Source organism: Pipistrellus kuhlii, unplaced genomic scaffold, assembly GCF_014108245.1.
Source record: "Pipistrellus kuhlii isolate mPipKuh1 unplaced genomic scaffold, mPipKuh1.p scaffold_m20_p_12, whole genome shotgun sequence".
NCBI classification, from domain to species: Eukaryota; Metazoa; Chordata; class Mammalia; order Chiroptera; family Vespertilionidae; genus Pipistrellus; species Pipistrellus kuhlii.
Window position 1 is genome coordinate 17,741,721 of NW_023425427.1, and position 13,478 is coordinate 17,755,198.

The 13,478-nt window shown below is 48.2% G+C and overlaps 2 protein-coding genes and 1 long non-coding RNA gene across 9 annotated transcripts in view; all 3 read left to right on the forward strand.

The window, feature by feature from the left end:
- PIGO (phosphatidylinositol glycan anchor biosynthesis class O) overlaps positions 1 to 2,141 on the forward strand; it is a 7,651-nt gene extending 5,510 nt beyond the window's left edge. For 5 of the 6 annotated variants that reach the window (XM_036433460.2, XM_036433458.2, XM_045580029.1 and 2 more), the window contains 4 exons: positions 97 to 303; positions 518 to 735; positions 1,358 to 1,428; positions 1,582 to 2,141. In XM_036433460.2, the coding sequence (XP_036289353.1) occupies positions 97 to 303; positions 518 to 735; positions 1,358 to 1,428; positions 1,582 to 1,711 (626 nt within the window). In that variant the 3' untranslated portion in view covers positions 1,712 to 2,141. The remainder of the gene's footprint in view (positions 1 to 96; positions 304 to 517; positions 736 to 1,357; positions 1,429 to 1,581) is intronic. The other variant, XM_036433462.2, reaches the window with a different exon arrangement.
- Positions 1 to 3,396, forward strand: part of LOC118716365 — a 25,289-nt gene extending 21,893 nt beyond the window's left edge. Inside the window, exon 3 of the long non-coding RNA XR_004987132.1 lies at positions 3,159 to 3,396. This is a non-coding gene — a long non-coding RNA (uncharacterized LOC118716365). The remainder of the gene's footprint in view (positions 1 to 3,158) is intronic.
- Positions 3,397 to 6,325: 2,929 nt separating this feature from the next.
- FANCG (FA complementation group G) lies at positions 6,326 to 13,403 on the forward strand. Of its 2 annotated transcripts, none has more exons than XM_036433471.2 (15): positions 6,326 to 6,994; positions 7,066 to 7,187; positions 7,404 to 7,494; positions 8,186 to 8,317; positions 8,577 to 8,785; positions 9,714 to 9,849; positions 9,970 to 10,100; positions 10,201 to 10,347; positions 10,473 to 10,624; positions 11,158 to 11,224; positions 11,472 to 11,761; positions 11,916 to 11,962; positions 12,157 to 12,315; positions 12,737 to 12,860; positions 13,017 to 13,403. In XM_036433471.2, exons 2-15 carry the CDS (start codon positions 7,092 to 7,094, stop codon positions 13,123 to 13,125), a joined length of 1,890 nt encoding a protein of 629 aa, XP_036289364.1. In that variant the 5' UTR covers positions 6,326 to 6,994; positions 7,066 to 7,091; the 3' UTR covers positions 13,126 to 13,403. The 2 variants fall into 2 exon arrangements, with proteins under 2 accessions (XP_036289364.1, XP_036289365.1); XM_036433472.2 differs by having other exon boundaries at positions 7,076 to 7,187.
- Positions 13,404 to 13,478: the final 75 nt, after the last annotated feature.

Sequence of the window (13,478 nt, forward strand, 5' to 3'; positions counted from 1 at the left end):
TTAGCATTGAAGTAGTAGTAGTATATCATCATGGGGCAGTAGGCTATGGATTAGGAAATGGGAGGTGACTACAAAGACGCATGTTTCTTTGCCCAGGTCCTTTTACTGTGCCATGGCAGGCAGTCTCTGCTTGGGCCCTCATGGCCGCACAGACCTTCTACTCCACGGGTCACCAGCCTGTCTTTCCGACCATCCATTGGCACGCAGCCTTCGTGGGATTCCCAGAGGGTCATGGCTCCTCGACCTGGCTGCCTGCTTTGCTGGTGGGAGCCAACACCTTCGCCTCCCACCTCCTCTTTGCAGGTACCCCCTCACTCCTCCTTCGCCTCCACCGTTCACTCTGGCCTTGTAGAAGGAAATGGACCCCTGGATTTGAGTGGGGACATGTAATTTTGTTGGATCTCTGGCACCCCTTGGCCTGCGTTAATTGGAGGCTGAGTGAACTAGGCTGATTGAGGGCCAGGCTGCCTAGACCCTGGGTCCTCCGTTGATTCTGCCCTGCCTTCCTCTGAGGCAGTAGGTTGCCCATTGCTCCTGCTCTGGCCCTTCCTGTGTGAGAGCCAAGGGTCCCAGAAGAGGCGGCAGCCCCACGGGAATGAAGCTGAGGCCAGAGCTGGGCCTGAGGAGGAGGAGGCGGCGCCACTGATGGAGATGCGGCTCCGGGATGCACCTCACCACTTCAACGTAGCACTGCTGCAGCTGGGCCTCAAGTACCTCTTTGTCCTTGGTATTCAGGTGGGTCCAGGGGAGCGATCATGGAATTCATGCCCTTTTCTCAGTGTGTGCATGTCACATTCTTCCTTTCACACTTTGCCAAAACCCTGGGGGAGAGCCTCGACTGAGGTACAGATAAATGAAGTGGTTGCCCAAGGTTAGTGACTTCGAATGGCAGTATTAAAATGTGAACCTATCCAGTCTGTCTTTATTCCTAGTCTTAAGATTGTTTCCTCTCTACAAGCTAGATTTAGACCCCGTTGTTGCTTTCGGGGTTACTCCATTGGTGTTCTGACTGGAAAAACCGAAGTGATGGCCAGGATTCTTTCCCAAGCTGTGGCCATGGGTCCTCCTTTCCTTCAGAGGCAGGGGTGTGATTGTGACATCTTCCTTCTCCCTGGGAGGCAGAGCCTGAGTGTTAGCGGCACAGACGGATAGTGCTTGCCCGAGATCACCCAGCGAGTCATGGTGGGGCCAGGCAAAGAACTAGATCTTCTAAGTGTTTGCCCAAGCCCAGTTTTTCCCCCACCGGCACTCACTACTTTCCTGCTCCTCTCATTCTTCACAGGGGCCTACAGCAACTCTCTCTTTGACCTGCTTCCTCCTCCTCTTCCCAAGTAACTTGACTCCTCTCCTCCCTCAGATTCTGGCCTGTGCTCTGGCAGCCTCCATCCTCCGCAGGCATCTCATGGTCTGGAAGGTGTTCGCCCCCAAGTGAGTGGATTTTTCTTGGGGAGTAGAGGTATTGGGGAGGGTGAAACTGGGAACAAAGAAGGAACATCCAGAGTGGACAAGGTTTTGCCTCAGCAGGGAAAAAGCTCTAGACCTACTCTCGGTATCCCTGATGTTCTCTACCTTTCTTCACAGGTTCATTTTTGAGGCCTTGGGCTTCATTGTGAGCAGCGTGGGACTCTTCCTGGGCCTCGCTTTGGTGATGCGAGTGGATGGTGCTGTGAGCTCCTGGTTCCAACAGCTAGTCCTGGCCCAGCAGAGGTAGCTTAGGCTGTGGATGTTGACTCTTGGCCATGGGGAGAACTGGAGAACAATCTAGTCTGGCCTGTAACGGTGCTGGATCATCTGCAAGAGAAGCTCAGCCATACCTCTTACCACCCTGCAGACAGGAGCTACTGGCATATGGGACTTTATTATTTTATAATTAAAAAGCATAGTGGGGCTTGGTCTTTAACTCCTGTTTTAAATGCATCTTTGGGACTGGAGGTGGTCTCCAAAGTGGAATGAAATAATATGAATGAGTGTGTCTGAGATGTAGGGAAGCCCCCACTGTCCTATATGGGCTAGCAGGAGTGTAAGTCACCCTTCCCACCTGGCACAGACGGGATCAGTTCTGCAGATCTGTGTACCTAAGAACCTTTGGGAAACAGTTACAGTTGTATGAATTCACTTCCCCCAAATCATGCTTTGACTGTGAAAAAAAAAAAAAAAGGCTGAAAAGAGAAGCCTGGGCGTCTTGGAGCACACAGACTTTCACTGTCAAAGCCTGAGTGGTGCATCTCTCCTCTGCGTGTGCTTCATCCCAGAACACACTTCTCCCTTCACTTCTGGGGAGGCCGCCTACTTTCCCAACCAGTGTTGCCTTTTTTTTTTTAATGTATTTTATTGATTTTTTTACAGAGGAAGGGAGAGAGAGAGAGAGCTAGAAACGTCGATGAGAGAGAAACATTGACCAGCTGTCTCTTGCACATCCCCTACCGGGGATGTGCCCACAACCTATGTACATGCCCTTGACCAGAATCGAACCCGGGACCTTTCAGTCCGCAGACCGATGCCCTACCACTGAGCCAAACCGGCTTCGGCCAGTGTTGCCTTTTATTAGACCTACCTGCCTAGCTGAAAGCATTCTACTTTGTCCCGTTGGTTATTCCTAACTTGATGCCAAAACTGTTTGAATCTAATGCCCCTCATACATATCTCTTGTGTCCTCCATCCACCTCACTACTCCTGTAGCATGTGGGAGTGCTGACATGAAATCCCTGTGGAAATATCCATCAAAAGAGTGAGGAACACCTGTATGGCTCAATAACTCCAGCCATGTGTAGAAGTGAGATTCAAGTTGGTTTTTACTGTACTTAATAGTTATTTTCTAGGGGGAAAAAATAAATAAATGCTCTCACGTGGAACTCAAAAAAAAAAAAAAAAAAAAAAAAAAGAGTGAGGAACAGGCTCTGAGGAGAAGGGTCAGGCCTGAGGTTTGAGGTTTCTGAGTACTCAGGACAGGATGAGATAGGACCACTGAAAGAAGAATGGATGTTAAAACTGTGGGGTGACATCTACCTTTACCTCACAAGGGAAGAAGAGAAACTGAGTGGCAGTGTTTGTGCAGTAAAGGCATTCACTGCTGTGGTAGCTAAAAGAAGAGTCCTACTTATTAATGGTCAACAGTCCCTCGTTCTGGTGGACACAACTCCCAGGCATCATTTAGTGAGCAGGAGAAGGATTTTAGGTACATCCGCCTCCTGCTTTTTCTTTGTAGGGAGCCCCCTCCCTGGAGCCTAAAGATAATCTGGCCTGCCAACCACTGTTTCCACTTCACCTGAAATATCTACAAGATTCTTTTAGAGAAAGACCTGTTAGCACATTGATTTATACTATTAAAAATTTGTATCCCTGCCTTTTACTTGACATCAAAGAGCCCATTCCACACCACTCCATTGTGTTTATTTTTAAAAAGAGCTTTACAAAAAAACTAGATACTTTTTCCTATTACCCTCCTTGCCTCCCCCCTGCACCACCAGCCTTAGGTGACCACTATTCTGGACATTTCATAAAAATGTATGACCTTTTGTGACTAGCTTCTTCCATTAAGCATAATATTTTCAAGATGCATCTATATAGTACCAATTTTCTCTTAAAATTCAGATAAAATTCACATAACATAAAATTAACTATTTAAAAGTACACAGCCTGGCCCTAGTCAGTTTGGCTCAGTAGATAGAGCGTCAGCTTGCGGACTGAAGGGTCCCAGGTTTGATTCAGTCAAGGACACTGGCCCGTGTTGGGGGCTCAATCCTCAGTAGGGAACATGCAGGAGGCAGCCAATCAATGATTCTCATCATTGATGTTTCTATCTCTCCCTCTTGCTTCCTCTCTGAAATCAATAAAAATATATTGAAAAAAATAAAAGTGTACAATTCAGATCTTCCCTTAGGGAAAGGCAGGGGGTCCTATAGTAGAGGCAGTTAATGACAGAACAAGGAAAATGAGCCAGGTACAGAAAGTCACCTAGATGGAAAGCCCCAGGTGCCTAAGAGGACCTCCCCTAATATCATCCTTAAAACCCTTAGGATGGAGGACCCAGTGCACTCTCTCCCTCCTTGGAGTAAGCCCCTTGCTTTCCCTCCCACTCCCTGCCCCAGGCAGGTTACCTGCTTCCACTCTCTCAAGCTCCACAGGCCCTTCATATACATACATATACATACATACATACATATATATATATATATATGTAACTGATTTCAGAGAGGAAGAGAAAAAATATCACTGGTGAGAGAATTATTGATCACTGCCTACCACATGCCCCACACTGGGGATTGAGCCCACAACCAGGGTAATTGACCTGGTTCAGAGGTGAGCCACGCAGGCTGAGTAGATCCTTTGTTTTTTAATTGGCTTTTCTTTTCTTTTTTTCTTTTTTTAATTGAACCCGCCAGACTGCCCAAGCCGCCTCCAGAATTGGTTTTTCTTTTTATCATTGAGTTATAAGCATTGCTTATATATTCTAGATATAAGTCCTTTATCACATATATGATTTGAAAATATCCATTCTGTGGGTCATCTTTTCATTTTTTTTTCTTTTTTTAATATTTTATTGATTTTTTTACAGAGAGGAAGGGAGAGGGATAGAGGGTTAGAAACATCAATCAGCTGCCTCCTGTACAACCCCTACTGGGGATGTGCCTACAACCAAGGTACATGCCCTTGACTGGAATTGAACCTGGGACCTTTCAGTTCGCAGGCTGTTGCTCTATCCACTGAGCCAAACTAGTCAGGGCTCTTATCATTTTCTTTCTTTTTTAAAAAATATTTTTAAAATTAAATTATTATCTGTGTACATATTTTAACATTACCCCCCTTTCTTTTTTTATCATTTATTTTTTTTATTTTTTTTATTAAGGTATTATATGTGTACATATCTTTCCATTGCCCCCCCCCCATATCCATATATGCCCTCCCCCACAGAATTTTTCGTCCATTGGTTCTTTTCATTTTCTTGACAGTGTCCTCTGAAGCACAAAATTTTTAAGTTTTGTTTGTTCATTTGTCTGAAGGAGACTGACAGCCTTACTTAGTTATACTGCTAAGTAATCTATTATATAGCACACAAAAATAAAATTTTTAAGATGTTCATTTGATGTTCTTTTGCCACGTTGTTCTCTTCATATCATATGTAAGAAACTATTATCAAGTGCTACAATTTAGTTTTAGAAAATTTTCATCACTTCCACAAATTCCCTGCCTTTGTTTACAATCAATCCCCAACCCCACTCTTTTTGTCCTTATAATTTATCTTTTCTGGACATTTCATATTAATGGAATGCAATATGTGGTCTTTTGGTTTGGCTTCTTTGACTTAGAATAAGGTTATGAGATTCATCCCTGTTGTGCATTATCACTTTTTGCCCCTAGTTATTGCTGAGTCATATATTCCATTGCATAGCTATGATCTAATGGACATTTGGATTATATCCAGTTTTTAAAAGCTATTGTGAATGTGTTTTTAAAAACTGCTGTAAGTGCCATGGCTGAGGACTGAAGGGTCAGGTTGCAGCATGTACTTTGGTTGAAGGTTCCATCCTGTCTGGGAGGCAACAATCTATTTGTCTCTTTTACAGAATCGATGTTTCTCTCTGTGTCTCTCTTCCTCCCTTCTACTCTCTGAAAATCAATGGGGAAAAAATATATCCTCAGTGAGGATTAATAACAACAAAATAAACTGCTATGAGCATTTACATACAAGTCTGTTTTCATTTCTCTTAGGAGGATTTTGTTCATGTAAAAACATTCAAACCTGTACAGAATTTTTGTGAGTTTATTTGAGAAAACTGTCAATTGCCAGGAAGCAGAATCTCAATGGATTAGGATAATGCGCTGGAGAATGGTGGTTTTTCACCTTGTTTTATTCTGAGTGGCCAGATTATTATGATCTCTGAACGCATAATAATCTGGCCACTCTGTATATCCTATATAATAAAAGGCTAATATGCAAATTGTCCCCTCAATGAGGAGTTTGACCAGCAGACCACTGGACCAACTGCCCATGTCCTCTTCCCCTGGCCAAGCTGGCCTGACCCCACCCATGCACAAATTGATGCACCGAGCCTCTAATATATATATAAATATACACTGAGTGGCCAGATTATTATGAATCATAATTATCTGGCCACTCAGTGTATATTTTGATTGATTTCAGAAAGGGAGAGAGGAAGGGAGGAAGAGAGGGAGAGAGAGAGATATCTATGATGTGAGAGAATCATTGATCAGTTGCCTCCTGCATGCCCCACACTGGGGATGGAGCCCACAACTCAGACCTTCTGGTTTACAGATCCAAGCTCAACCACTGAGCCATGCAGGCCAGGCTGTGGTTGAATTTTCTTGATGGTGTCTTTGTAACATAAGAGTTTTTTCATTTTAATGAAGTCTAACCTCCCATTTATGTGTGTTAATGGTCGCAGATGGTTTTTGTTTGTTGCATACAGATGTCCAAGTCTCCTGGCTCCATTTGCTGGAAGGATTTGGGCCGGTACTATACCTGTGAGCAGCAGAGCAGGCTGTACAAACACAGGGCCAGGACGCGCTGTCCGCAGTCAGACTGCAGGCAGTTGAGCCGGCGGTGACGAGAGTGTTGATGCTCCATGGTGAACAGAAAAAAGATGGCCCGATTACCCAGGGCCTTGGTCTCCAGCCCGTTCCTTTTGGAGACGATTTCTTCTCCAGCTTCTCTCGGCGGGACTACAATTCCCAGAATGCACCGCGCGGCCTGCCGTCCGCCGCGGGAGGGGAAACCGGCGAACCTGGAAGTGTGGCTGCGAGGGAAGCGCTCCCGCGGGCTCTGATTTCAATATCGACTTCTTAAGGCCTCGGCGCGAGGGTCCAGCTGGTGGAACGGCGAGCGGTGGAACTCCTCTCTGAGACACGCCTCTGCCTTCCTCCCCGGCCTGTGGGGAATCGTTTATTTTTCGAGTTTCCCGCGGGGGAGTGTGCCTCCAAGGCCACCAACAGCAGCTGAGAGTCTGGCCGGCCCGGCCAACTAGAGGCGGCGAGGGTGCGAGCCCGGCGCGGAGAGCGCGCGCGGCCCCGCCCCCGAGGGTGGGGGCTGCCGTGGGGACAGGCTAGCCCCCTCCAGGTCTCCGGGCCCAGCCATGTCCCATCAGACCCCTCTGGGCTCCTCAGGGCCACAAGCCAACTGCCTGGGCCTGTGGAGGGAGAAGAACGACCAGCTAGTTCGACAGGCCAAGGTAACGTGGTTGCTTGGATCTCGCGTTGCAGCCCCAAAATAGCAGAAAGAGAGTTTGCTTGTGGACTTAACCCCAATCAGCCATTGGGGAGCGGGGGCTGAGCTTGACTTCCTCCTAAAGCCAGAAATGACTGGAGAATGACATCCCTTGCTACTGCTGCGGGGGTAGAGGAAATAGCTTATTCTTAGTGACTCTACTCCACCCCATGTTTGGCAGGTGGCTGAGCACCTGGGCCTGTCACCCAGGCGACAGAAGTTGGCTCAAGATGCGCTGGAAGGGCTCAGAGGACTCCTCCACAGTCTGCAGGGTAAGCAGGGTCCTCTCCAGGATGGTCAGTTCAAAACTCCCTCCCTTTACCCCCTCTCCCCCCAACACACACACACACACACACACACACACACACACACACTCACACACACACTCCTGCCCCTCCACAGCCAGACCTCTTCATTTCTGGGATTGAGGCAATTATTCAGGATAGGGGGTAGGGTTGGGGAGGGAGCTGTTTAAGGCACACACAGGGAGTGGATCTTCTTTGTACAAGTGAATCTCCTGGCCACACACACACACACACACACACACCAGCATTTGAAGATGTGGTTCCCAGAATGGTCTAATCTGGAGAACTTTTTGCCCTTTCCAAACTCAGAATTTTTCCTTTTTTAAAGGGTGCATTTTTTAAAAACATATATATTTTATTGATTTTTTACAGAGAGGAAGGGAGAGAGATAGAGAGCTAGAAACGTGGATGAGAGAGAAACATCTACCAGTTGCCTCTGGCACACCCCCTACCGGGGATGTGCCCCCAATAAAGGTACCTGCCCTTGACGGAAATCGAACCTGGGACCTTTCAGTTCACAGACCGATGCTCTACCACTGAGCCAAACCGGTTTCAGCTAAAGGGAGCATTCTTTACTGAGGCCATTTGGTTGAGGTGGGGTGTTTAGGGACTTTTTTATGAGGGGGACAGCCCATGAGACCAGCATCTGTTGCTCTAGGACTCCCTGCAGCTGTTCTTGTTCTCCCCTTGGAACTGACTGTCATCTGCAACTTCATTACCCTGAGGGCCAGCCTGGCCCAGGGCTTCACTGAGGACCAGGCACAGGATATCCAAAGGGGCCTGGAGAGAGGTGAGGGCCAGAGAATGTCTCCCGTGCTCCTGCCAGCCTCAGTCTGAGTTTAAGTCCTTGCAAGGGGGGGTGGGAGGAGCAACATAATGTGCCACCTCCATGAAAAGAGATGCCCTTCCCTCATCCTCCATGTGCTCCTCGGACCAGGAACACCTTTGTGGTCTTCGGACTACTGTAAAAAAGAGAAAGCCAGAGATGAGGTCCTATCTCAGCTGTGTGTGTGTGTGTGTGTGTGTGTGTGTGTGTGTGTACTCTGTAGTGCTGGAGACCCAGAAACAGGTGGGGCCCAAGCTAGAATGTGGGCTCGGGCTCAGGGGCCTGTGGAACTCCGTCCTCCATGCTGCCTCCCTTCCGCCGGAGCTGCTCCCTGCCCTGCACCACCTGGCTGGCCTGCAGGCTGCCCTTTGGCTGAGCACGGACCATCTTGGGGACCTGACCCTGCTGCTGCAGACCCTGAATGGCAGCCAGGTAATTTGGGAAGTGACCTGGATCTAAGGGACTTTTCCCTCCTCCCAGCTGTAGTAGGATCATTTTGTGCTGGAAAGGCTGCTGGGGTCTCTCAAGGAATCTTAGGTGACCTTGCTCTGGTTGGTTGCTCATTGGAGGGGTTCTTTAGGGAGCATTTTAAAAGTAGCTTATGTGGCCGAAACCGGTTTGGCTTAGTGGATAGAGCGTCGGCCTGCGGACTGAAAAGGTCCCAGGTTTGATTCCGGTTAAGGGCATGTACCTTGGTTGCGGGAACATCCCCAGTGGGGGGTGTGCAAGAGGCAACTGATCGATGATTCTCTCTCATCGATGTTTCTAACTCTCTATTTCTCTCCCTAACTCTCTGTAAAAAAATCAATAAAAATATATTAATAAATAAATAAATAAATAAATAAATAATAATAAAAGTAGCTTATGTTCTGCAAGATAGCTCAGTTGGAGCAGTATCCTGATGCACCAAGGTTGTGGGTTTATTCCTCAGTCAGAGCACATGCAAGAGTCAGCCAATAAATGCATAAATGGGCGGAAAAAACATATCGATGCTTCTCTCTCTTTCCCTTCCTCTTTTTCTAAAAAAAAGTCAATAAAAAACAAACCACACTTAATAATCTTGAGTGGTGGTAGGGTTCTCTTGTCCTTGCAGAAGTCACTTCCCAGTCTGTCTTTTCAGCAATAGCTCAAACATGGTCCTTGCCCTGTGTCCTCATGGGCTTATCCTGAGCGAGGAGGTTCTCTAGAATGGATGGTCATTGGTTTTTCTTCCTCCTTTTATCCTTTCCCCACAGCTGTCTCTTAGAATTGGGGGGAACGGGAATCAGAAGGACCCTTGAGTTCAAGGTCCAGCCAGGGTAGACTGAAACGGAAAGAGAAATCGTTATAGACGTGGGTCCTCTTTGTCCTTCTCTCCTAGAATGGGTCCTCTGAGGATCTGCTGCTCCATCTAAAAACTTGGAGCCCCCCAGCTAAGGAACCAGATGACCCACACACCCTGCAGGGTGCCCAAGGCTTGAGGGATGTTCTTCTGACAGCATTTGCCTACCGCCAAGGTCAGCAGTCTGACTCATGCCTTCCTCCCCGTTCCCCATCTTAAGGGGTCTCTAGCCTCATGACTTTCCTATCATGTTCTATACATAAATCTATTTAACTCACACCCTGATGGCTCTCAGGCCTCCAGGAGCTGATCGCAGGAAACCTGCCCAGGGCACTGAGCAGCCTGCATGAAGCAGCCTCAGGTCTATGCCCACGGGCTGTGCTGGTCCAGGTGTACACAGCGCTGGGGACCTGTCTCCGAAAGATGGTAAAGAAAGTGCTAGGGTGGGTTGGGGAAACCCTGCGTGTTACGGACAGCTTTTTTCTTCGTGAGCGTGGCTGAGGCTTGCGTCTTCTCTCCCCTTTAGGGCAACCCACAGAGAGCTATGCTATACTTGATTACAGCCCTGAAGGGGGGATTAATCTGTGGTCCCCCGCTTCTGGAGGCCTCTAGGCTGTATCAGCAACTGGGGAACACAGCAGCAGAGCTGGAGAGTCTGGAGCTTCTGGTTGAGGTAAGGAGCTGTCCCAGTGGAGGATATGGGGCTTACTGGGGTGCCTGTGTGAGGCATTTAGTCAAGTGGAAGGAAGCATGGCTCTGAAAGGTTATAGATATACTTTCTTATTTTGTCTCTTTTAGGCCCTGAGTGTCACTCCTAGCTCTGAAGCCCCCCGTTTTCTTATTGAGGTAGAGCTGCTACTCCCACAACCTGACCCAGCCTCCCCCCTTCGCTGTGGCACACTGAGCCAGGTCAAACACCTGCTAGCAAGCCGATGTCTGCAGACGGGAAGGTGAGGTCCTGCCTTGCTCACTTCTCTCCACTTCTCTCCACAAGCTCCTCTCCCCACTTCTGCTACCTCTGTCTCTGTTCTTGTGAGTGAGAGGGATGGATGGATCAGTGGCAGGACCTCGGTCCCCACTCCTCAACATCCTGCCTTGCCCCTGGACCTGAACTCTTCTCCCAGACACTAACCTGTATACTGTTATTATTATTTTTTTAATTTGTACAGGTTTATCTTTTAAAATTCTTTATTGTTGAACGTTTTACATAGTCTCCTTTTTCCCCCATTGACCTCTCCCTGCGCACTCGCCTACCCAGCATATGCCCCCACCCCTCTGCTGTCTGTGTACTAACCTGTATCTTTAAAGCTCTGAAGTCTCCTCCCAAATCCATCGTGTAAGTAGGGTATATCCATACTTAGCCAAGGTTGGAGCCACAAGACCACCCACTCCCCAGGTCCCTTGAGCATCCTTCCCTTAGCCTGGAGTCCTTGGAGGTCCCTGCAAGGATCTAATGTAAGGCTCATGGGCTGTGACTCCTCAGGACAGAGGATGCTGCCGAGCATTACTTGGATCTACTGGCCCTGTTGTTGGATGGCTGGGAGCCAAAGGTGGGTATGTCTTCAAGGTTCTCTACAGTTGGGGTGGGGAAAGAGTTGGAGTCTCCTTTGGAATAGAGCAAGATTGCTGTTTTCTTTTTTTCCCCTCTGCTGTTTTGTCTGTCAAGTCTAGGGAGTAAAGGGGCCAGATCAGTCAGGATTCCCAGAACAAGGAATCCAAGGCAGCAAGAAATGGGTGGTTTCCATGTGGTACCAGAGGTTGGGGGTGGTGCTCACTGCATCTTTCTCTCCTCCCCAGTTTTCTCGGCTCCCCTGCCCTCAAGGACTGTGCATGCCTGAGATATTCTTGGAGGCAGCAGCAGCACTGATCCAGGCAGGCCAAGCTCAGGATGCTTTAACCATATGTGAGGAGCTGCTACGCCGAACATCATCTCTGCTTCCAAAAATGCCCTGGCTGTGGAAAGATGCCAGAAAAGGAACCAAGGAGTCACCACACTGCCCACCCTGGGTCTCTGCCGCCTACTTGCTTCAGGGACAAGCCTGGGTGCAACTAGGAGACTCGAAACAAGCAATTAGTGAATTTAGCCGGTGAGCCCAGGAAGCCAACTGTGGGGGCCCTAGGGGAAGTGTGGAAGGATGATTTTCTCATTGAGACCTGAATTGGTGAGCTCCATTCTTATCTATTCACCCCAGAGTTTCTGAGCTTGACTCCTCTTTACGCCTGTTCTATGTCCCACTTCAGGTGCCTTGAGCTGCTCTTCCGGTGCATACCTAAGGATAAAGAACAAGGTGATTTAGATTCCATTTTCCTCTTCCCTCCTGGAAGTGGTGGTAGTAAATATCAGTTCCCTCTACACGTGTCCCAGCCCAACAGGAGATGTGAGAGAAAGAGACTCCGGACACAAGAAGAGATGGAGGGGGCTTGGGGTTTAGTTAGTAACTTTGTGGCTGGTAACACACTTCTTGACTTTGGGGATCCCCAGGGCCTGCTTCCAACTGTGAACAGGGGTGGTGTATGTCAGACGAGGCACTACAACAGCTTCGGGCAGCTGCCCTGATTAGTCGTGGACTGGAATGGGTGGCCAGTGGCCAGGATACCAGAGCACTACAGGACTTCCTCCTCGGTGTGCAGGTGTGTCCAGGTATGTATATTTGCATGATGTCAGCTATGCATAGATGCACATGAGGGAGGTCCTGAGTGATGTTCCCAGATAGGAGGGGTGAATGGTATTGTGCTGTATATAACTAGGGATATACACAGACGTACACAAGACATACACAAGTGTGTATGAAGGTCTCTAAGAGTTCCCCAGTCTTCCCAATGTCCTCAGACACAAAGACAGTGATGGTGTCTGGAGTGTGTTGGGCAGGAGCAGAATTAGTTGAGCCCTTTATCCTGGCCAGGCAGTGCTTAGGGGTAGGAATGATTGGGAATAATCTCATTTTAGTATGTGACTATAGGCAAGACAGTTTCCTGCTTTATGCCTCAGTTGTGCCTTTTATAAAATGATGCCTAAGACTGGGTCAAGTTCTAAGATTCTGTCTTCCTGAATGGGACCACAGGTAATGGAGACGCTTCACTTCACCTGCTTCAGACTCTGAGGAGACTGAATCGGAGGGATGAGGCCACTGCTCTTTGGCGGAAGCTGGAGGCCCAAACTAAGTTGCCACAGGAGAACGCTACATGGTGAGGTTGAGGCCTGCTGGCTTAGGTGTAGGAGCAGCTGGTATCCTGGAATCCTTGGGCCTATCGGGGTGTGGGGTGGTGAATGAAAGGGAGGGAGTGTCTGCCCAACCTTCTGCCTACACTTTTCTCTTAGACATCACCCTTTTTGCTCTACAGGTCTCTCCCCCTGTACCTTGAAACCTGTTTGAGCTGGATTCGTCCTCCTGACCATGAAACCCTTCTTGAAGATTTTCGGACATCTCTGCTGGAGCCTTGTAACCAGTAGTTGCCAAGTTTAGAAGAATCCGAGCTGGGGTCCTAGTGGGCCATCTTTCTGTGGGGAGGGCTTTCTGCTTTACCCTCCTTGGGGAATGTGTCTGGAGCTGACCATTCCCATATAAGTCCAGCTTTTGAAAGGTTGATGATATTCCTGAAAAAAATTTTGACCTAGTTATTGCCATCTGGTTCCTGAGATACCCCTCCCCCCAACAAGGCATTGACTTTGCTCAAAGCACCTTTTCCCCTGTTTCCCCTTTGCTTGTGTTGAGTAAAATCTCATATCTATCTCTTGTCTGCCTGTTACATATACCACATACACAGCTGTCTGGTTCACTTGAGTGCTGGTTGTTTAGCCATCTC